We start from the raw sequence: 23,393 nt of genomic DNA, 5'->3' as shown, positions 1-23,393 counted from the left end.
GGAAATATTATATTTAATTCGAAGTAACTCGATTATTTTAAATTCCAATCGAGATTTTTCATTGCATTTTTAATGTAAATACGTCGAATAAGATGATGAATCGCATTAGAAATAGATTTCTTTCTAGATTTGGTTGGAGAATATTTTATTACATGTGAAAAGAAGATATGGAAATGGAATATAATGTGCGGTATTATGAGACTAATATGCAATTTTTTATTTTCTTTTATATTTTATATCGATAATATTTTATTAGATTATATATTTTATTATGGAAATATAAAATCTTTATATATCAAAATTTTTAAATTTTAATAAGATATAATTCAAAATATAATTTAAAATATTTATATTTTAAATATTACATTTATAGAATATTTATATTTCCAGAAAAAATATATAAATAAAGATTAATTAGAAATGTTTTCATTGTTTTTCATGAACAATTATAGGGAAATATTTGGTGTTAAATTTTATTTGTTTTCATATAATTCCGTTGGAAAAAATTTTAAAGTAATAATATAAATAATAATATAAATAATAATAATTGTAATAATAAGCAATATCTAAAATATATTATTTCTTAAAAAGAAACGAAATTCATTTCAAAAATGAAGGACTAACAATATGAGAAGTAGTAAATGAAATATAAGGAGAAATGATTTAGCTTTGATCAGACGTATGTTTATTACAATGAAAGTTTTCTTCCTCTGTAATTTTCCCTGATGTTAAATTCTTTTGAAAATCGTTTCAAGCATAATTTAACACCAGGAATGCTTTATGAAAACTCGTGAATTACAATACATCCTATAAAGAGATTATGATTTGAAAAATTTTACAATAATAATAAAAAGATCAAATATAAATAGATATAATATTAATATAGGAACATATTGTTTTGAAATTACAATATTTTTACAATATTCTTTCTTATATGAAAACATATTTCAATCTTACTTTATAGAAAATTCCTGATCTCATAGAATTAAACAGATTCTCTTGGAGTTAAGATTATGCACACTTTGGAATATGGAAATTATATGAAACTTGTTCCTCCAAGACAAAGCACTTTCAATCCAGATAATCCTTCTCGAAAATTCTATAATATCACATTGTTTTATCAATGCACAAAAGTTACTTGGTTACAATGTGTCGTTTTTGGCTTATATTAGTTAGTGTTATTATTTAATTTAAAATTGGTAAGTAAATATATGGATAGAAAATTAAAAAAAGTTTAATTAGAAATTAAACTATGACATTAATTTTTACTCTTCGTGTATAATATTCTTTGTTGCAATTCTTTAACTGTACAATGATACAATATAAATATTCAATTTTTATCGTGTTTTATTACGATACTTTTTTATAATTTTCTATCTTCAAGAAATAGATAAAATTCTAATATCAATCAATAAGAGTTCTTTGAAAATGTGCATATTATCTGAAAACAAATTTTTTGGCAATTTGTCAATTATTTTAGTATAATTTTCCAATAACTTTGCCAACATCGAGATTTTTTTATCCTCTACGAAGTTTTATATTTGAACATTTTATAGTCTCCCACTATTTAAAAGATGGAAAAAAAAAAAAGAAAGACAGAAAAACCCAATTCTTTCATCGAGCTAAAAAATCCGCCTCAGTATTTAGTTCGTGTTCAAAAAATTATTTTCATTTGTACAGTCCTGATTCAAAATTTCGTACTTCATGGAAATCAGAAATTAGACATGAAAGAAATTATTCAGACAAGAAACGAGAAAGAGAGAGAGAGAGATGAGATAAAAGAAAATAATAAACTTCTAAAGAAAATTATAGAAAATGATGGAAAATTGTAGAAAATCGTGTTCGATGAATCGTCTGAACGATGAAATGGCACCACTTACAAGAGGCTTGGTTTGAATAATGGAAAATGGGATTAAATCGTTAAAGCTTTGGCACTGTGATTCGTGAAAGCTGATGCAGAATATTCCTTTACTTCTCTATTCTTTTATATAGGGATAGGAAAATTCTTTTTTTTTTTTAATCATTCTGAAAAGAAAATTCGTATTTGGTAAAAAATTTTTTGATTGTTTTTTTTAATTTGGCAAATCTGAAAAATAAAATGTTAGAAATAATGTTTTTTCTATATATTTAAAGAGAAGGTGCAAAGGTAAAAAGATTGCAAAATATTGAATTTATTGAGAATATTTTTCGATTCTTTTTTTTTTTTTTTTTTTTTTTGTTATATCGAGAACGTTTTGTGTTGGATGTTGGAATTTGTGAATATGATTTATGAAATTTAGTTTTTAAAAAAAATTCAAGTAAAAATTTATCATTTCATATTGAGAAAATTTTGAATAATAATAATAATGAAATAATTTAATTTATATATATTTGTGAATAAAAAATATTTTTATCGCGTTGACGAGATGAAAAAGAATCTTTGATCATCGTAGAAACAGACAATTCAATGTTTCTACGAATAAATAATGTACTTGACAGTGAAGAAGATCATTTTGTTTATTTATGCAAATGATGTTACATATCCTTGACTCTTTTTAAACATGTGACTCCTAGAATCATCTGTTCAGCCAGCTCTATATAAACTGTCTCATATAGAACATTTACACATTTCTTAATGTTTGGGTTATTGAACAGAAAGCCACTATATTCGCGAAATATCTCGCATCAAAGAGTTACTTTTAATGATCTATTTATAAATTTCATCTGTCTTCAAATACACACATTTCAATTAGAATTCATATTGAATAAAGTAGAGGGTTGATTCGAGATGAAGAAAATTGAAACTGATTCCTTCTTATTCGTTTAAAATATTATCTATTTATTGTTGCCAAAGTCAGTATCGATGAAATATTCTTTTGATGGTATAATTATACATTCGATTCGTAAATTAACATAACATAACAACATCTTATCATATCTTTTTTCCCTTTTTATTATTATTATCATTTTTCTTTATTCCATTAAAAAATTATCAAGTATTCACACCTCTTCTCCTTTAACATTCATCCGATATTTCCATTTTCACATTATTATAGAATTTATTCCTCGTTCCAAATGATCGTAACTTTGACCATAAAAGCGCGGAATTACGTGTAGCGGTAAGGATCGTTGGCAGGATTCGTACGAAAAATCGAAAAGATGAATATTTCAACGAGTTTGAAAAGTGAGTTCTCTCTCGAAACGCGGTTGGACGCGTTTGACGGATCGATAAGGCAAGCGAAAGGAGGGAACTCGACTCGATCAAAGTTCCGTCTCACTATCAACATTGTCACGTTCGACGGCGACGACGATGATCGGAATCGCGCGGTCGGAAAATGGAAACGGGGAATCAATCGGGGAATCGTGCACACGGGGGATACTTGTTGTTACCGATCACTTGTTTCTATCCTATTCTGAATTTATATTCAGAATCGGTGTTCGAACGTGTAAAATTTGAAAGAGACAAATGGCGCTGTGGTCACGATATTGAGGATGAATTTAAATATATTTTTCTTTGTGATGATAACATCCACAATTGCGTCAATTGTATTTTATCGATTCGATGATAAATGGTGTAATAATTCGTTTAATTGATAATTAATTTATGTAGATACTTTATTTTGGTATAAAACAAAAATTCCTCTTGATTGTATCTGGCTATTTGATTGTTAATTGATAGAAGATATGCAAGAAAGGTTTTTTAAAAATTTAGAGAAAATTATAAATCAATAAAATGATAGAAAAATGAAAATATTAAAAATTTTTTTATTAATTAATATTTTTGTAAGATAGAGAGAGAAGATGATAAGAAGATGATTAGAATTTAAATAAAATGTAGATTATAATGAGCCTTCATTTTTCATTTTCATGTTTATTTTGATTTATTTTGTGATTTTTTAAAGAGAAGATAAATTATTGTATAATAATGTAATTCTAAAATATTAATGGGGATTTTAAACGTATTGTAAATGTATTGTTTTTAATTACACATAGCGATGAGAAGCGTGTTATTAATTTTAAAAATGAAAATTATTACTTTTGAAATATATTAGAATTTTTATTTTTAATTTATTCTCGAAAAAGACAGGTTTTATATTTAATTATGCTTTAACAAATGGATGATGTAGTGAAAATTAAAAAAAGAAGTAAATAAATAAAAAGAATTTTCTGTATATAAATTCGCGAATATCGTTTTAAAGGAAAAATAGATAGATGTACAGAGCATTTCAGTATTTCAATTTAAATGATAATTCAAACACACAAAAGACGTTAAAATGGTTCTGACAAGTGGTAAATTCGTAAGTCGATAGCATATGAGAAAACAGAAACATACGAGATATAACAGAATTTTCAATTTCAGTTAGAATACGTGAAAGAGGAGAAAAAAGTTTAGAAGTTTAATTTTCAAATGGAAATAATAAAATTGATAAAAACGGCTATAAAAAAATTTTTAATATTGAAATATAAATTTTGTTCTCTCTCTTTCTCTCTCTCTTTCTCTCTTTCTCTCTCTCTCCCATGAACGTTTAATTGAAATATTATATTAAATATATGGAGAGAGATTATAATAAAATTTAATCATTTATTTATAAATAAATTTGAGAGGCTATTGAAATTTTATTTGATAATTATTTAATATTTATTACATTTATAGAGATAATTTGATATAATTCAATGTGTATGTAAGTTTACCTTTAATATAATATTATACTTGATATAATAATTATATAATATTATTAATTACATTAATTTCATATAAAATATTAATTAGGTATATGATTGAGTATTGATAATTTAAAAATAAAATATCTACTAATGATAATTATATATCGAACACGAAACGAGAAGTGACATATTTATCGTGAAATTTGTCAAATATCAATTAAAAGCAAATGAAATTTCAAACGAGCAAATATCATCGATAAAGGATAAGTATTACATATTTAGTATGTGATACATATTTAAATAATATACATTTCAAACAGTAATATAAATTACAAAATTAGAATCTCTCCTTCCTTCTTAATTAAATCATTAACCATCGTTAAAAATCACATCAAAATTACACTAAGAACCAATCACGAGAGCCATCATCTAAATATTTCTCAAAAAAAGAGAAAAGAAAAAATATCAAGTCAAATTGCAACAGTAAAAAAGATCCCAACAATCACAATTATCAAAAGTTCACTATCTTCAACATCCCTTAATTAAAATCTCTCCTTTCTCTCGTCGTCGAAGAAAACAATTCTAACTCAAAATCATCGAGTTTCAACAATCACATTCCAAAATTCCAAGAAAACACTTCTACTAGAAATTATCGACATTAGATTAACGAAAAACAAAAATCTCTCCAGAAGGATCACTCCAATGCATGATCCAATGGACTAACCCACCCGAAACCGATCCCCAAGACGTCGACGCGGCCGTATTCACGCAGATGCCCTCGATTTCACCAGAGAGGACCGAATAAAGACAAGCTATAGCCAGATCAGCTGTCTTGTTGAGCGATGATCGACTCGTCGACGACGACGATCGATCGCGCGGATCCTCACGAGGCCGTGGTCGACAGCTGTTACCAGGATCTTTTGCTGTTGGCGAACGACAGCAGCGCGCTTTGCAACGGATCAGGAGGATTGGACGTACTGAACGACACCGTCGATCTAGAGATTGACCCGGTGAACGGGACACGGTTGGACGTTGACGGATTGAACAATTGGTGGGCGATGCTCGCCTTGGTCCTGGTGTTGGGCACAGCAGCCGGCAATATTTTGGTGTGCTTGGCCATTGCCAGGGAGAGGAGATTGCAGAACGTCACCAATTATTTCCTGATGAGCTTGGCGATCACGGATCTGCTCGTAGCCGTGCTTGTAATGCCTCTTGGAATACTCACTTTGGTCAGAGGTAAGTGGGGGAGGGTTCGAAGAATAATAATATCGAGTATGTTTGGAGCAATTATTAGGAGACACACAGATTTTTATATTACGTTTTGCGCGATGTATTTCACGAATACAGAATTTATATGGTTATAAGAATTTAAATAATATAAAATCATAATTCAACGAAAGAAATTTTTTAAATCGATCTGGAGTCTCCATTAGTAAGATCGTTTTAAAGGATATTCTTTTAGAAGTCTATATATTTATTGTGTAATTTATATTTCAATGGTAAATTAAACTTATTAAAATTAGGAAATCGAAGATACTGATTTTCGATTAATGAATGAACGATCATTGGAAGCGCGGAACCTTCCTCTTTAAAACGCATTTTTATTTATCTCGATACGATTTCTGGTTTCCAAGATATCGTCGTGTAAAGAAAAGGATAATTTTTAATCGTTTAATATTTTCGTGCTTATTGTTTACTCGGATTTTCGTTCGTGTTTTATTTCACTGACCTATTCCAAATTCCAGACAAGTGCCGAGACACGATTCTTGGAAGAGCGTAGCACGCATTTCCAAGAAAAAATATATATCAATGGGCCCACTTTTTTTTAATTTTTGCACTGTCTTAAGTACCATGAAATCTTTCAATCTTTATATCTTGGAAACCGATTAAGATATTGCGATAAAACAAAAAAGGTCTTCAATAGCATAATTTCCTTTGTTTTCTGAGTGGGTTTTTAATGAAAAAATTTTTAATTTCTTCTCCCATTTTTTACACGGAAATTCGGAGTTTCTTTTGTAACTTTGGACTTGAATGCAATGATTTGTTATGATGCAAAGTATATAAGAATATAATTTTATCTTTTATATATTAATTAAATATTCATATATGTTTAATTACGTAAAAATTCGCAGGTTTAAAAATTATTAGTTTCAAGAAAAAATAGTATGATTAGGAGATTTCCTTTTGTATTCGATATAATGTCGTTTATTTATAAGAATAAATTTATACAATTTACGATTTTTGATACATTTTCATAGTGGGAAATGTTAAGAAGGACTGACAGTTGTTCGTGTTTACTCGATATCTCCGGATATTCGATCTTCTTCCGGAATTCTGTCGTGAAGCAAGCAAACCTTGGAATTCCTGTAGCTGTCAAATAGTTTTGACATTCTATGCTATGGTTATCGTATCTATGACATCTTTAATAATAGTTTATTTTATATTAGATTTTTATTCTATCTAATGTTTATTATTATTTATTTTCCATTAAAATATTAATTTAATATATCATCTTCATTTTAAGATAAATATACAAAATACATCTTAAATAAATTATAAAGTTCTTGAATGAACAAATAATATATCCAAGAATTATAATTATAATCCGTTTTGATAAATAATCAATATAAATTTATATAAATTCAAAAAATAAAGAAGTAATTTTTAAAATACTTCTTTTTTAGATAAAAAAAATTAATATCAAATCATCTTTCAAAATTAAATTTCGTTTGAAATGAAAACAAATTCGTTATTTCTGATGTCATCGACAAATTTAATTTGCATATTGATTTAAATGAAATCTATAATTAATACGAATATTTTTAAAATATCTCTTTCGAACTAAAGTACATTAATATCTCTTTAATAATTAAAATATTGATTAACTACATAGATCTCATCTAGATAAAATTTATCGAGAATTGGAATATATAATACACGAACACTTTTTGAAATTCTTGATAAAATTATTGTCCCCGTATGTTCTCTAAATATTCTATTCAGGTTTCTACCGCATTGCAGCCATTTTCATCGATACTTGAAAATATCTCAATAATATTTCGAAATCTTATACGTGTATCACCGATGAATACCAAAGTATTAATATACATTATCCTCTCTAAGAAGATAGATAGAAACTCGAGGTATATCGAATATACACGATTGTTTCGAATATTAGAAAATTATGACATGATTCTACATTCAGATAAAACAATTAGTTTTAAAAATTATACCATATTAATTTCATTTTCCACTATTTCGTGATTAATAATCCGAGAAAAGTTTCTCAGTGCAAAAGATTAAACATTCTGCGTAATTATCGGCAAAGTTATCTTTCATCAAACGATTCCAATACTTGTTCTTCCAATAATGGGGAAATTTTCAGCACGATGGTCGCATTGGAATCCAAGTTTCCTTCGTAACCGAGATTACACGGAGATTAGGGGCTCGACGAAGATTCAGCAACGCGCACGAGTCTATCTATGTGCTCTATGTTCCGGTGGCCACGTCACCCATTTCCGCTCTCCCATTTCTCAAACGAGAATCGATGGTGTTCCTTTTGTTTAAATATTGCCTACCAACGCGATCGAATTGTTTCGTTTCTCATTTTTACCAATCCGTCGGATGAATTCCATTGAAGCTGGGAAAGAGAAAAAAGGAAAGAGAGAGAGAAAGTTCATTTTTACAGAGATCGACTTGGAGAATCGATTCTTTCGTTTGTGTATGATTTTTCTTTTTTTCTCTCTCCAAGTAAATTAAAAGTGGAGATGCAGGAATTGAAAAAGAATGTCGAAAATAATTTTAATTAACGAAGGAATGTTCAGCCAAATGTTGGTAACGATGTTGAACGAGTTTTACAGATTATCTTGGGAAGAAGAAATTGATGATATGATTTGTAGCATTATTTCCAACTATTTTTATCAATATTCGATTCATTTTTTTTATTTTTTTTTTTTAGATAAAAACTTAAGGAAAAGTTCATACAATTTTTATACGATCTCGATGATACTATCTTGAAATATCTATTACAAAGAAAATTCTGTAACAAGAAAGATGTGATTTATAAATGAGATCTAGACTGGTGGTGGCACAAGTCCAAGACCATCTATTTCGAGGTTTTGGATCTAGACGATCTTCACAACTTTGCTCCCTTTGGATTACTTTTCCTCGTTTATAGCCAAGTTACACGAACGTGGATTTTTCAATAGAATCAAACATAAACCGTTCAAGTTTTCAGTTTACCTTTCGGGACTTATATTTAGGCTCTTATGCAGATATCGCATAAAGATGCGAGAAACGATCTTCTCGATCCTCCAATAACACGGATATATCGTAATCCTTTTAGAAAGCGAAACATATATTAACGTTGAAAGGGAATAAATAAAAATGTTTGCCTCATTTCATTCTTTGAATTGGCTCCTTTCGATATTCCCCTTTGAAAGTGTATCAATATAACGTTTCAATATCAACGGTCCATTGATGTCTGGTCAATCGTGATTTACAAAATTCGATATGCAAATCAATCGTAAATATATATATTTTTTTTATTATCCGTGTACGATTTATTCAAAGATGATAAAACCTTTTACAATTTGTTCGACGAAGTGTCTGAATTTAACGTGGGTTGAAAGTGATTCGAAAAGTGATCTGGTAATGATTGAACCGTGAACTTGAAATTTGAAACTATTTATGTGGAAAAAAAATTAAATTATCCTCGTATATGTTTATCCTTTGCAATTTGCTCGTTTTTTCTCTTTAAAAGTAGATGATCCCAGTCTTTTAAACGGTATTTTCCGCAACGTCGCGAGAAATCGTGATGGTAATTGCGCTTTTCTCGCAATCCTGCCGACTAATCCATTATGCATAAGAAAGCTTGCTCGACGACAAGCGATCTTTTGCTGTTCCATCTGTCACACGAGAAAAGCGATCATCTGTGAACTAATTATCTGCAAACAATTCGAAAATTGACGTTTATAATCGATATTTGATGAGTCTCGTTCAATTTAAATCCGAATTTCTCCAACTTGCTGGCAAAATGATTTGCACTCTCGCAAAACAATTTCGAGAACAATATTTCTAATAATTCGAATTTATAATATAACTTTCGAAGAAATATATCTCATTCATTTTAAATTCGAATTTATTCCAAAATTTTTTCGTTCACTCACTTCATCCAAGAACAAGTTTAAACGAACCAATTCGAAATATTTTTTTCAAATTATATCAACAATTTGGACTTTTTCAATTCTTTACGAGCAATTTCCAAAGCATTTTCGATTACAATGTTCCTCTTCGAAATTGCAAATTGCGACCACGAATCGGTTAATTGGCAACAACTCGCTCGGAGAGATCGATTAAAGAGGGATAAGAAAACGATGTTACGGCAGAAAACGACAAGGAGACGAATGATGCATCCGTTTCGAGGCCTCGAAATTCCTGTACACTATATAGGGAGAGTAATGCCGGTGGAAACGTAAGTGGCCAATTTGTACCATCCTCGCTCCTATTTTTCACCCATTTTCCAGCTTGTTTCAACCTGAATATTTTAACAATGTGATACAATTGGTTGCAAAAGTATTTGACCACGTACGATATTTGGTGTTTCGTTAAAATATTACACTATCGAACCTCGAAAATATTGGAAGATCATGATTTTATTCGTTTCTTCTTCTGCTCAAAATTCTAATCGAATTAAATTTGATATATGTCCAAATTAGTGAACATTTTTATCGATTTCATTTTCAATTTGCAAAAATATTTATCTAAGTCGTTTTTTTTTAAATTATTGCAGACAATAACATGGGTTTTTCCTTACTTCAATTGTAAGATTTTATTTGTAATTTCTTTTTACCTCTTTCTATATATAATCTCTCTTTCTTCTAGTATTGAATTTCCAACGTTTTAAAGTATCGAGGAGGGGAGTAACGTCTCGAAGCATTGTTTCGCTTTTCGAACAAATTTTTCATATTCCTCGAACGCCTGTTCTATCGTTTTCGAGAAACTAAGGATGAAGGCTGAGCTCGTAAAAGTGTGGTGAAAAGGGGTCTGACAAGGAAAAGAGCGGACGTGTGTGCATGAGGTGGAAAAGAAAAAAAAGTAGAAAAAGTGTAAAAGTAACAACGATAAGGGATGAATGTGGGGGAGGAAGAAGAAGAAGAAACGTGTAACGAAAGGGACAGGTTGAAATGAGGAAAAATTGTCTGCAACTTATGGCAATATTACGGATCGTCATCTTCGCATACTTTTATCGTGTACGTGGGTGGATAGTATCAGTCATATTTTTTTGTGCCACGTTCGAATTTTTATGAAGGATTCAATATTCGAAGTGGAAAGTGTATTGTTTGTAATGTTGTTCGAAATTTATGTATCCGTTTTATGAAAGTGTAGAAGAATTTTTTATGCGAAAATTGCTATGAATTTTATTTAGAAAAGAAAAATAATAATATTTTATTAAGTAATTACTCGCGAAATCAAAATATTTCCCTCTCGTTATTAGAATTAGATTTTAGAGATGAATTTTCTTCAATTCTACTTCATTTTCTGATATACACAATTTTATTCCAATATTTCTTTTTGTAAGATTCAATCCAGTGCACTTATATTTCCTTGTTATTCAAACTCTTCCTTCTTATTTATTTCTAACTCTTTCTTCTTTTTTTTTTAGAATAAAAATCGGTATAACTAAGTAATTACGACGTAGCATTAACAGAAAGAGCGATCAATCTTACCGTCGAAACTTTCAAACAGATTTTTCGCAAGGATAATAAGCAAGATGAAACCAATTTTTAAACTTGGAACAAGCAAGAATTCAGTAATAGTTTAACGAGGGAATCGATGATTTGCGGATAATAATGCGTTTAGATGTCAGCGCATCGAAGCCGGGCCTTTACAGAATTTCGATCCAGACCAATGAGAATTCTCCCCACTGACACGCTTCGATGGCGACCCCCCTGTCCAAGTAGGCAATCAACCCTGGATGCCCATGGGGTGGCTTTCGAATAACAATTTAGCTGGAAATCTTTTGACGAAATCCATGCATTATGTGATTTATGTTTATGTCAAAATTTATGTCAGAAACAATCGGTTCTATACATGATTTGGAAATTTGATTGCAATCATAACTTCAGGAAGAAGCGAGAAATTTTAATCGAATTTCAATGGAGCATGAAACGTTGATCTGAAATCTAAAGAATTTCAGGTGTTGGAAGAGCAATTTTATTCGTGGACAAATAATAGGAGAGAGAAAAAAAGATGAAGAAATAATGAGTGAGGTTTAAATCCAATGATTGCCTCGATTTCTAATAGACAAAGAGATACGAAATGACAAAGTGAGAAAGAATGGAAGAAGCAATGCCGCTATTATCGATCCAATCGATCAGAAGGAAGAACCATAATCTTCTACACTTTTGCAAGAACTCCGGTTGTTCAATCTCGTTAAAATTGGATTGGATTGAAGATTGCTCGAATGCAAAAATGCGGCCACGTTGAATGATGCAACGATGATAAATATTTCGCAGACAATGCGCGGTGCAGAGGCACGAGGAAACCAGCCTTTGTCCGCGTTTCGTGGAATTCTCGCGCGCGTGCCTTTCGAGTGGGCGTGGAAAATTTAATAAACCGGGAAAGATCCACATCTCTGCAATATTTAACAATCGGTGCATCCTTCAACTTTGCATTTCGAGTGCCTCCTTCTCTCTTCTTCTCGTATCCTCGTACAGTTCCTCTCCTTCATTCTCCGTCGAATTTTTACTTTTATGAGAAGATGAAAAGTTTTATGAGGGGCAAGTTGTGTGCGTCGATTAAAGTTGTACATTTTTTTTTTTTTTAAAGAAGTTGAACGAATATCAAATCGATGATGATAATGTTTTTATATTTTTGCGATATCGTTTTTTTAAAATAAGAAGTAAATAATCCTTTTTTATCATAGCATTCTAAACTGAATGATTTACATTGCAAATGATACGCTCATTGATATGTCGTTAATAAGCAATCTAATATGCATTTGCTAACACTGGACACAGGACTGCATATTGAGTTAATTATTAAAAATATTATCCATGGTAATTAGATTTAATTTTCGAATTTTACATAAAACTATTTCCATTTGGATTAGATGTTAAAATTAAATTCGAAGCAAATTCAAGTTAAATTTGAATTTTTCTCAATAAATCTCTCGACGATTGATTAAAATAACCTAAGATTCGTACATATTTTTCTTAAATTTCCTTACAATAATATTCACAACGAGTTGAACGGCGAATACGAATCGATAAATATCTCTGGATTCAAAACATCCAGCCACGCAATTAATTTTCCATTTGTCCCTGATTCTATCCACCCCCTCGTTATTCCACGATCGAATTGTATGGTTAAACACAGCGCGTTACGCTTTTAACACGTGATTCATAATTTAATCGACTGCCCACGCCGGGTGGGCGTTTTCCATTCACTGTTTCTATACACGGAATACTTCATATCGTTCAATGTTTTAGCTGGCAGGGACGCGTGAGTATTTTCGTTTTCCAACTTTGTTGTGATACGATTGTGAAGAAAGGCTGTGAATGGAATAATACGAATTCATCCTTTGCCGAGGGATACCATCTCTGCCTCGAGAATGACTCGAGTCAAAAGCGTTAAATTTTCTAAGGAATACAAAAGAATCTTGACTCCCCGAGACGAGGATTCTCGAGCATCTAAATCTTTCTTTTTGAAGAAATTTAATTCTTTTTTTTTTTTTCTTTCTTTTAACAGTTGGAATAGCTGGATAAAGTCTTGGAGAGATGTGTATGAGCAAACATATAATGGAGATTGTATCACTTATTGTACAGTTTTCTAACGATTAAGGGAGGAATAAAATTTAAAAATTAAAAGGGAGAAGAAAAATATTCTTCTTTATTCTCCGATACAAAAAGGTTGAAATAAGTTTTCTCTACAATTTCTAATTACTATATTATAAAATAAAGAAATAGAAATAAAGAAATAAAAAAGAGGAATCAGAAATTTCATTTTAAAGAAATTAACTTTTGCACGTTTAATTTAAAAGACAAGGGACAAGTTTTTTCATTAAAAATACTCGTATAACTTTAATTTTTTTCATTTCATCTTCACGTATTTCATCTACAGCTATAATTACTACGAAGGATAAAATCACAAAAAGATTCTTTCGTGTTTCATTATTAATTAAAAGGATCGAGAATATCTCGTAATTACATTGATCTCGATTTTTCTTAATTTTAATATCCTTTTAATCGAATTGTAAAATAAATGTAATAGAAGTAAGAAATAACTTATTTTGATTCGAAGATGAATCATCCCTTAAACTTGTTGTCGAATTATCCTTATGTAAAATATATATTGGAGCACTAAAATGTGTTATGAAAAATATTCACTTGCATCCACCCGTTCACGTACGCTTAATTAGCATTCTGAAACCACCCCTTTAAATATCAGTTCAAATATGCACGATAAATCTGATGCGATTGTGACATTACATACCGACCCACGATGAATTAATTTTCAATGGTGCGTTACACGAGGATGTTGAACACGCAACAATTCGTAATATAATACGGGAATTCTAAACAAATTTAATCGGTCTTGTGACGGTGTTGGACGATTACACCGTGTATCAAATTAATGAAATTCATCTGATTGCGTGGCTACCGATAAATAATTATGACCGTACGTGCTAGATTTGGAAGGGTATTTGGTAATTATTTATGACACGATGAAAATTATATTATTGTTACGAGGGGATAATTATTTTAAAAATTCGATACTTTTATATTAATCTCGCAAATCTATTCAAAGAGTGCGATTTAATTATTATTGATAAAATTTGTACGTGATAAATTTTAAATTTTAAAATAAAAGTTTTTATCTCTCGTCATTGATTTGAGATTTTTTTATTGTAAGAAATATTATTTTTCTTGAGAAATATTAAAATTGAATGTGTGATTATTTAATTAAAATAAAATAAGCTTGATATAATTTTTAATATTAATTCTCAATCATGTTGAATCATGTATCATCATCACAATATTTTGTGTACAGTTAAATAAGAGTAAATAGATTTTCTCAAGAAAAATATCATTTATTTTTCACACACATAAAAGTACATAAAACATTTCTACATCTTGACGTGATAAAAATTAAATTTTAGAAATCAATTTTGGAATTCCCGGTGAATTTCAAACTTGACAAGAAGTGGAGTGAAAGTGTTGGGTCACGATATATATCTGACAAACATTCTGTGTATCCCAGTTGTTCGTCGTGAGGACGACAGGAAACACAAGGGTGCACGGTTAATTGTAAATCGAACGATGGCATGCAATCCACGTACAATATACCGAATACATTAGCAGCGATTTTGATATTGGCCCGATACCATCCTATATCGACCTGCTGTTAATTTATGCTATAATCGATTGGAATGGTGCAAATCTGGAAAAGGATAACCGTATATCAAATTGAATAAATTAAAGAGAAAAGTGTAAAAGAAAGATTCAAAATTTTTTCCCCTTCTATAAAAATGACAGGAATAAAATATGGATCTCTCCAATATTTTCAATACAACTTTATTTTAATCTAATAAATATTTTTATTAATTCGAAACAAAATATTATTGGAAAATCGAATTTCTAATTCTTGATGCATCGAATCACATAATTAGACAACATTCTCTGCAGGATTAAGAGAGTTCATCTGGAAAAAATAAACGACAATCGACTAAGCTATTCAGACATTCAATTTCAATATAACGTCGATCCCGATTCGTTAATCGGATTCGTAAGTTGGAATTGCTACGTTAAGCCAGCAATTTGCCGTGGTCGAACGGTGATGATTAAGCTAATTAGCCCTTGGAATCACATTCTAAAATTTGTGAATCGATGGGGAATCGTTATGTATTGTATCGAGGATTAATAATAGTAATCTTTGAATAAATTTTGGATAAATTGGTACTCGAAGAGATAGAGAAAATCTATTATCCTATTTCTTTTGAAAGATATTAAAAAATAAAAAGATTTTAATAGATAAATATTATCATCAAGAATCAAATAATTATTCTTTTATTACATATTAATATCTTAAATATAGATTATTTAAAATGACTATTGCATTTGTAGAAAAATGTGATATATCGAATATTTAGAAAATAATAAATAATTAAAGAGATAGATAAGTAAAGAAATATATTAGGTACTAAAAGTATTAGTAGTTAACAAACACGTGGCGCTAGTATCGCATCATTGTCTTATAATGACATCTGTGAGACATAATTGAAATAATGTAGAATTTTGAAAACTATTTATTATAAATTTTGTTATATTTTATAAAAAAAATAAAAATATCGATAATTCTAAATATTTTCATCTCTTTGGAATTTTGATTGATTCTTACATGAAGTTTGGATTGAAATGAAATAGCACTTTTTGATCCAATATCTTTTGATTAAATTTCAAGGCAAGGTATTAATGCTAGTAATCTATGTATTATTCAAGACTAATCATTGCATAATCATATAATCTATTTTTCATTTAACTAGTCATCCCATATTAAGTAAATAAAAAAGAATTGTGTTCCAGTTTAATTAACTCCAGATTTATAACTTTAGAAGACAATTATCCACTCGATTTAATAGTAATGCAATAGATGTTAATCATTTACTCTAAATTGTTCTAAGAGAAAAAGATATTAAAAGATCTGTTAGAAAATTCTAATCTCCCTTATTTGAATCGTGTATAAACGTCGTTTTTTTTTTCGACTCATTCACAAATTATTATTATTATTCTCTGCCGAGGTAGAGTAAAAGTAATAGAAGTATCCTCATTAAAAGTTTGACAGTGAATATGTTGGTGGATAACATCATTTTCATGAATATTAAAAATAAACGTAATATTGTTGTTGTAGTAGAAAATTTGCATACTACTTTTGTGGACAATCATTTGACCTGCTACGTATTCATTACAAGTTATTTTATGTGCCACAGCATTTTCTAGATTAAAGATATTTCACAAAAAAAAAGAAAAAAAAAGAAAAAAAAAAGATTAATTAATTTCAACGAAAGAAATAAAATTTTCTATAAAAGAAATTGATGAATTATATAAAACATGGTTCATTGAATCAATATTCATATTTGTGTGATTAAACAAATTGATAAAACCGTTATCATTCTGATCCGATCTGATTATTATTATCATCATATTTTCGAATTTATGCAGCTAAAACGTACTTAAATATTCAACTGATATGTAGAAAGTAATATTATTTAAAATATATGTCACATTATGTAGAGTATATGCACAGCATGCATACGTGTTACACGCAAATTTGCGAAGCAACAGTAATTTTATCATGTATATTTATTTATCATAATTTGCATTACAATATACATTTCATTGATTTCTTGATAAATTGTTATTATATTTGAAAAAAAAAACAAATACAATATTTCTTATCGATTCATAACTATGATAAATTTTATTCAATATATTTCAAATATATATTTAAATTATTTTATTTTACAAATTTTGATCAGAAGAATTTTTAATACTTTCATATTATTTTTGATTTGTATTTCTAATTTCTTTTATGAAAAAAAAATTATCTATCCAAATAAAAAAATTATATATTTTTAAGTTTAAACAATCGAATTATTCTTAATACAACAGTACAATAAAGATACTAGAAAAAACTATTATTATTATAAAGAATTAATATGAGAAGGAAAAAAATATTTAATATATTTATTCATCTAAGATATGTATTTGCACAGAAATCCATAAATCTAACGATCATATGCGAAAATTGAAAGTAGATAATGATTGAGGTCAATCTGTTAAGACTTCTCCCCCTCCTCCTCTTCACGAAAGTTAATTAATCACCAGGCAAGGTATCCTTAAGCGACGATAATCGCGCGTTAATTACCAGGCGGTTCTTGCGGACGATCTATTGGCTGCACACTGCATTCCAAACTGGCAGATGCCTCTGTATCAACCATATCGCGTGAATATAGGACAGCTTAACAGCAGACGTCTCGTGGACGTTGATAATTGCGGTCAATTTTGTGGTATACGGGGGTTGGAAAGGTTAACGGTAAACCGATTGATTTGCATTTGTGCTTCGAGTGGCGAGAAATTTTATTTTTTATTGAAAAAAATAAATGACTTTTCGTGTTCGTGAATTATTTTTCTTCCATTTGTGAAAATAAAAATCGTCGTTCTTCAAAGTTAAATTTGTATAGTATACAATTTGTAAGAAGATTTTGAACAAAATGGATCTATAAATAAAAATCGTAAAAGATAAGGAATGATGAATGAATATTTATAATTATGATTTTCAAAAATAAAAATAAGAAATTAAAATTTGTAAGAAGTAGATTTTGAACAAAATGGATCTATAAATAAAAATCGTAAAAAATAATGAGTAATGAATGAATATTTATAATTACGATTTTCAAAAATAAAAATAAGAAATTAAAATTTGTAAGAAGTAGATTTTGAACAAAATGGATCTATAAATAAAAATCGTAAAAAATAATGAATAATGAATGAATATTTATAATTACGATTTTCAAAAATAAAAATAAGAAATTAAAATTTGTAAGAAGTGGATTTTGAACAAAATGGATCTATAAATAAAAATCGTAAAAGATAAGGAATGATGAATGAATATTTATAATTATGATTTTCAAAAATAAAAATAAGAAATTAAAATTTGTAAGAAGTAGATTTTGAACAAAATGGATCTATAAATAAAAATCATAAAAGATAATGAATAATGAATGAATATTTATAATTACGATTTTCAAAAATAAAAATAAGAAATTAAAATTTCTGTTTGAAGAATTTTATAAATCCGTATTGAATTTTCTAGTTGCACGGATTGATTCCAAACAATCTGGATGCAAATGCAACAAAGTGATAAACGTGCCCTATAAATTCAGCCTCGAAAATCCACCAAACTCGAGTTTCCACTTTAAACTGGTTGCAACGTATCGAGAACATTCTCCAATCCATAAATCACGTCGAGAACTTAAAAATACCCATAACACCTGGACAAACTTTTTCCAGGTAAAGAGGCAGCAGCAACCTCTCTTCTCACATTAATTTCCATAAAAAGCTTCAACAATCTCCTCGTTCCATGCATATTAATATTTCCTTGATCCAAAAATTTATGATTTATCTCGAGTTTCAATCGAATTCACGTGTCCAACTCCGACACGTGAACGAAAGAAGAAGAATAAAAAAGGCGAAACGAGGCGAAAAGCAGAAGAAGAAGTGAAAAATTAATTCTTCCTTTAACGTTTACCTTAACAATCCACCTCTCCTCGGATTAAATTCCTATCATTTACATTTCAAAGTTGTGCGTAAATGCAGCAGGCATATTCGTAGTTGGATTTTGCATAAATATGAATACATTTGAGGCCTTGGTTTCTTCTTACGTGGCTCGTCTGGGGAATTGAAACGGCACCGAGGATGAATTGTTGTGTTTTTGTGCAAGGATTTTCATTCTTCTTGCGTTTCCTCTGATCCAAAACTTTTTCCTGGATATCAGAAAAAATATTCATCCAGATATATAGTGGAAAAATATAACGTCTATGTTAAATATATTAATTTGAAAGATTGATTTTGGAAGAAAATACAAAAGTTGATATACAAAAATTTGGATTAAGACTTGGAAAAATTAATATTATAATTTTTATTTAGATAGAAACGTTATTTTTACAATGATATTTTGAATTTAATCATCAATGATACATATTATGATCGATAATTCTAATATTAAACAATATTTATTATTGATTTTTAATAATAGATTAATAGATTGAAATTGTAATATTACATTTGGAACGAGACAATGTGTTAAAAACAAATAAATAAATAAAAAAACGTTTGATATTATTAATAACTAACTTTTAATAATTATCAGAATGAAATTACTGAATTATACCAGAATTCAACCAATCTAAAATTCATTCGAAATAACAGCATTACAATACGCGAAATGGAAAAGGAGAACCTCTCCTTTACATCTGTTAAACTACACACGAAAGCTTTGCAGGAGGAGGAAAGATATCGTTGGTCGTATCAATTAATTCAAACGAATTCCACGCCACCTTTTGAAGAGAAAATATTTGCTCGAAAGCCTGTTTTCTTTGAGAGTCTCGTTCTGTTTCTATCGGATCGTTTCGAGAAACGAAACGAAGAAAGTATCCAGGTTTTTCGAATGTTGAGAAATGATCGAATGGCAAATCACGCTCGAGAGAGCCGATAAAAGACGACTTTGGAAATTTGATTTCATCCTAGAAAACGATTCGTGCGATTGGAAGGATTGCCGCTTACTGAGGCTCTTTCGTTGAGAAATTGTTCACTGCGAGAGTAAATTTGGGACGAATGGTATATGGGAAATAATGATATAAGATTCTTGGTTATTTTAAATAATTGTACGTGATTTGGATAGATCGTTGGATCGATCGATTAAATTATTTCATGGAAAAATTGATTACGATCTCCAAAATAAATAAGAATTCAGTAACTATTTATTCTGAAAATTATCACACTATAGAACATAATATATTATATTTAATATTATGTATTATTATTATTAAATAATTACAGACCTAAAAGAATAGTTAAAGACTATAAAATTAAATATAAAGTTGACAAGATTTCAACAGTATGACATGGTACAGATCTTACAATTGAACAAAGTCTGTAGAACATTGTATTAAATTCCAAAGTGAATTTGGAATAAATATCATAGTATATAATATGCTATTTATTGATGAATGATAACATAATATATTATATTTAATATTATTATTATTAAATAGTTACAGATAGAAAAGAATAGTTAAAGAGTATAAAATTGACAAGATTTCAACAGTATGACATGTACTATAATACAGATCTTACAATTGTAAAACAAAGTCTGCAGAACATTGTGTTAAATTCCAAAGTGAATAAATATCATAGTATCTATGCTATTTATGAATGATAACATAATATATTTTATTTAATATTATCTTACAAATTTAAAAGAATAGTTAAAGACTTAATAGTTATTGGTTTACAAGGCAATCAGAATATAAAATTGACAAGATTTCAACAGTACGGCATGTACTATAGTCTTGGTACAGATATAATTGTAGAACAAAGTCTGTAGAACATCATGTTAAATTCCAAAGTGAACTTGGAATAAATATAATAGTATCTATGCTATTAATTGATGAATGAATTTTGTAGTTAACCCTCTAATAGATTTCACGGTGAATCTCATAATAAATTTCATGTAACTCCTCTAACAAGTCTTGCAGCGAACTTTGTACTACCTATCACAATTGAGCTTGTAACAAATCATACAAAGGCTCGTACAGTGTTATATATTTTTTAATATAATATAATTCAAACTAAAGATATCAAAGTTAAAAGACCTACTATATATTTACATTATTTTATAAAGCAAAATAACAACAAAAATAAATCAACTATTCTAAGTATAGATTGAATTATTGAAACAGAAAATCTACATCATCTATACACCATTAATAATGAAAGATAATTTTGAATGAAATGAAAATTTCTAAAGATCCTTTTTATCATCTTATACAATTGAATTAACAGAAACAAAATTTTAATATAATTCACCATCGATCCGAAATCTCGAGCAAAATATTCCATTCGATAAATGTCATCGTACCATTGAACAATGGACGAATTCAAGCTCATCGACACGTGATAGGTAAAATCGTTCTCTTCCAATTTTCTACGTTACAACGAGAGTTACAATCGGCGCGAAATATATATGACAAATTGAATATACCCGTGAAAACAGCAGTTCACCAGTTTCCCCTTCCTCCCCCTCTATATCCATCGACAGATCTCGGGGTCGGGGTGTATTTTCACCCCGAGCGAATCAATCGAGTCGATTGCCTCTGATTCGTGCACGATTCCGCTTTATGCGTTATATATTTGCGTGGAACGCAACTCGACGAGACGTTTTTCTGTCGTTGGAGAATCGACAAATCGAATATACAAGGTTGTTTCGTCTTTCTAGCGAACGATCTCACAGCCAAAGGATGATCTCCATCTCTCGATGGCTTGTTATTTCGAATATTCGATATCGAACAGATCGTCTCTCTTATTCGAGTTCATGAGAGCTTTGATGTCGATTTGAAAATTTCGTAAATTTAATTAATTCTTTGAAATTTTCTTCAAATTTTTAAACCTCGATACAATGCTTATTCTTATTAATATTAATAAAAATACAATTAGTGTGATTTAACAGTTTAAATGAAAGGATATAAAATATAGCTTTATACATTCTTTTCGAACTAAAGAGTTTCAGAATAGATATAAATGAAAGAAACGAATGATTTTGAGTTGAATTTTACGTGAAATGTGAATAAATATAAATATTGTGAAACTAATTTTTTTTTTTTAGTGAAATTTTATAATTTAAAACAAAATTGAGCATTTAATTGATTTTGGCGAATGGAAAATGATTGTTGGCGAATTATTGATATAAATTATAAGAATGATTAATCAGAAGATATTATGTACATCGATGTTTAGATAAAATTTTCGTGATTATGAAGAGATTGAGAATTATTCTGTACATCCATCTGATTCAAAATTTAAATTCAAATTCAAATTTGGAATTTGGTTGAGTAACATTAATTTCTGACCGGGATAGCATGTAATCAGATTATTCATGTATTATGCATGATGTATTTGTGATTAATGTAAATGAAATCGTAAAATAAAATGAGATAAATTGTAACGCGACTTTAGACAATATTGGATATTTGGACACAATCTTTCTTTATCTTTAAAAAATTCCAACGAATCAAGATCAAAAATTTCAAAAACAGTCCTTGGAACAATTTTTAAAGAAAATAAATTATACTTTTTCTTCAAAACTTTCTTAATTAAATACTCTTCCAAAAATTTGCATATCTTACATATTAAATTTTTATTCAAAAATAAAAATTGAAAAGAACCAACTATTTCATACAACGATCTACAATTATCTCAAATATTGTTCGGTCTTTCTTTGCCTTTAAAAAATTCTAACAAATCAAAATCAAAAATTTCAAAAACATAGTCCTTAGAACAATTTTTAAAGAAAATAAATTATACTTTTCTTCAAAACTTTAACTTAATTAAATATTCTTCCAAAAATTTGCATATCACATTATTCAAAAATAAAAATTGAAAAGGACCAACTATTTCATATACAACGATCTACAATTATCTCCAACGTTGTTCGATCTAAAGTTCAATCTTTCATATTTCACGATGCTAATTCACGTGAACCAAAATGCCTCGAAGCTACCTACGAAATGAACCGAACAATTGCACTGTGAAAAATTGAATTATGTTCTCGCACAATGCATTATATGTATACAATATATATATTCTATTCTCAAGCTGAAAGAATTCCATTAGTGTGGAATTTAACCGTGAGATAATTTACTCGAAACGATGAATAAAATACGATCGCTGCAAATTTTCCACGTGAATTTCCCGCTTCCCGGGACAAGAGTCCACTCTGCGATCGAAATGCAAATGTACTTATCGTTAAATATAGAGACGTTCTAAGAAAGGTAATGAGATTCGACCATTCTCGATACCTTCCTCCCCGATGTCCTTCTATCCGGCCATTTCACTCACCCGCCTCACAAAGATTAACGATATAAATCACTTATGGGCTATAGCGCATACTTTTGCATGATATAAGAACGG

At 29.1% G+C, this 23,393-nt stretch overlaps 1 protein-coding gene across 3 annotated transcripts in view; it reads left to right on the top strand.

The window, feature by feature from the left end:
• 5-HT2beta (serotonin receptor) overlaps positions 1–23,393 on the top strand; it is a 119,405-nt gene that overhangs the window by 6,269 nt on the left and 89,743 nt on the right. For 2 of the 3 annotated variants that reach the window (XM_026443085.1, XM_026443084.1), the window contains exon 2: positions 5,334–5,880. In XM_026443085.1, the coding sequence (XP_026298870.1) occupies positions 5,487–5,880 (394 nt within the window). In that variant the 5' untranslated portion in view covers positions 5,334–5,486. 3 annotated transcript variants of the gene reach the window in all.

Source organism: Apis mellifera, linkage group LG10 (genome assembly GCF_003254395.2).
Source record: "Apis mellifera strain DH4 linkage group LG10, Amel_HAv3.1, whole genome shotgun sequence".
Lineage (NCBI taxonomy): Eukaryota > Metazoa > Arthropoda > Insecta > Hymenoptera > Apidae > Apis > Apis mellifera.
The sequence above is the reverse complement of the archived record's forward strand: the minus strand, read 5'-3'. Positions and strand labels throughout refer to the sequence as shown.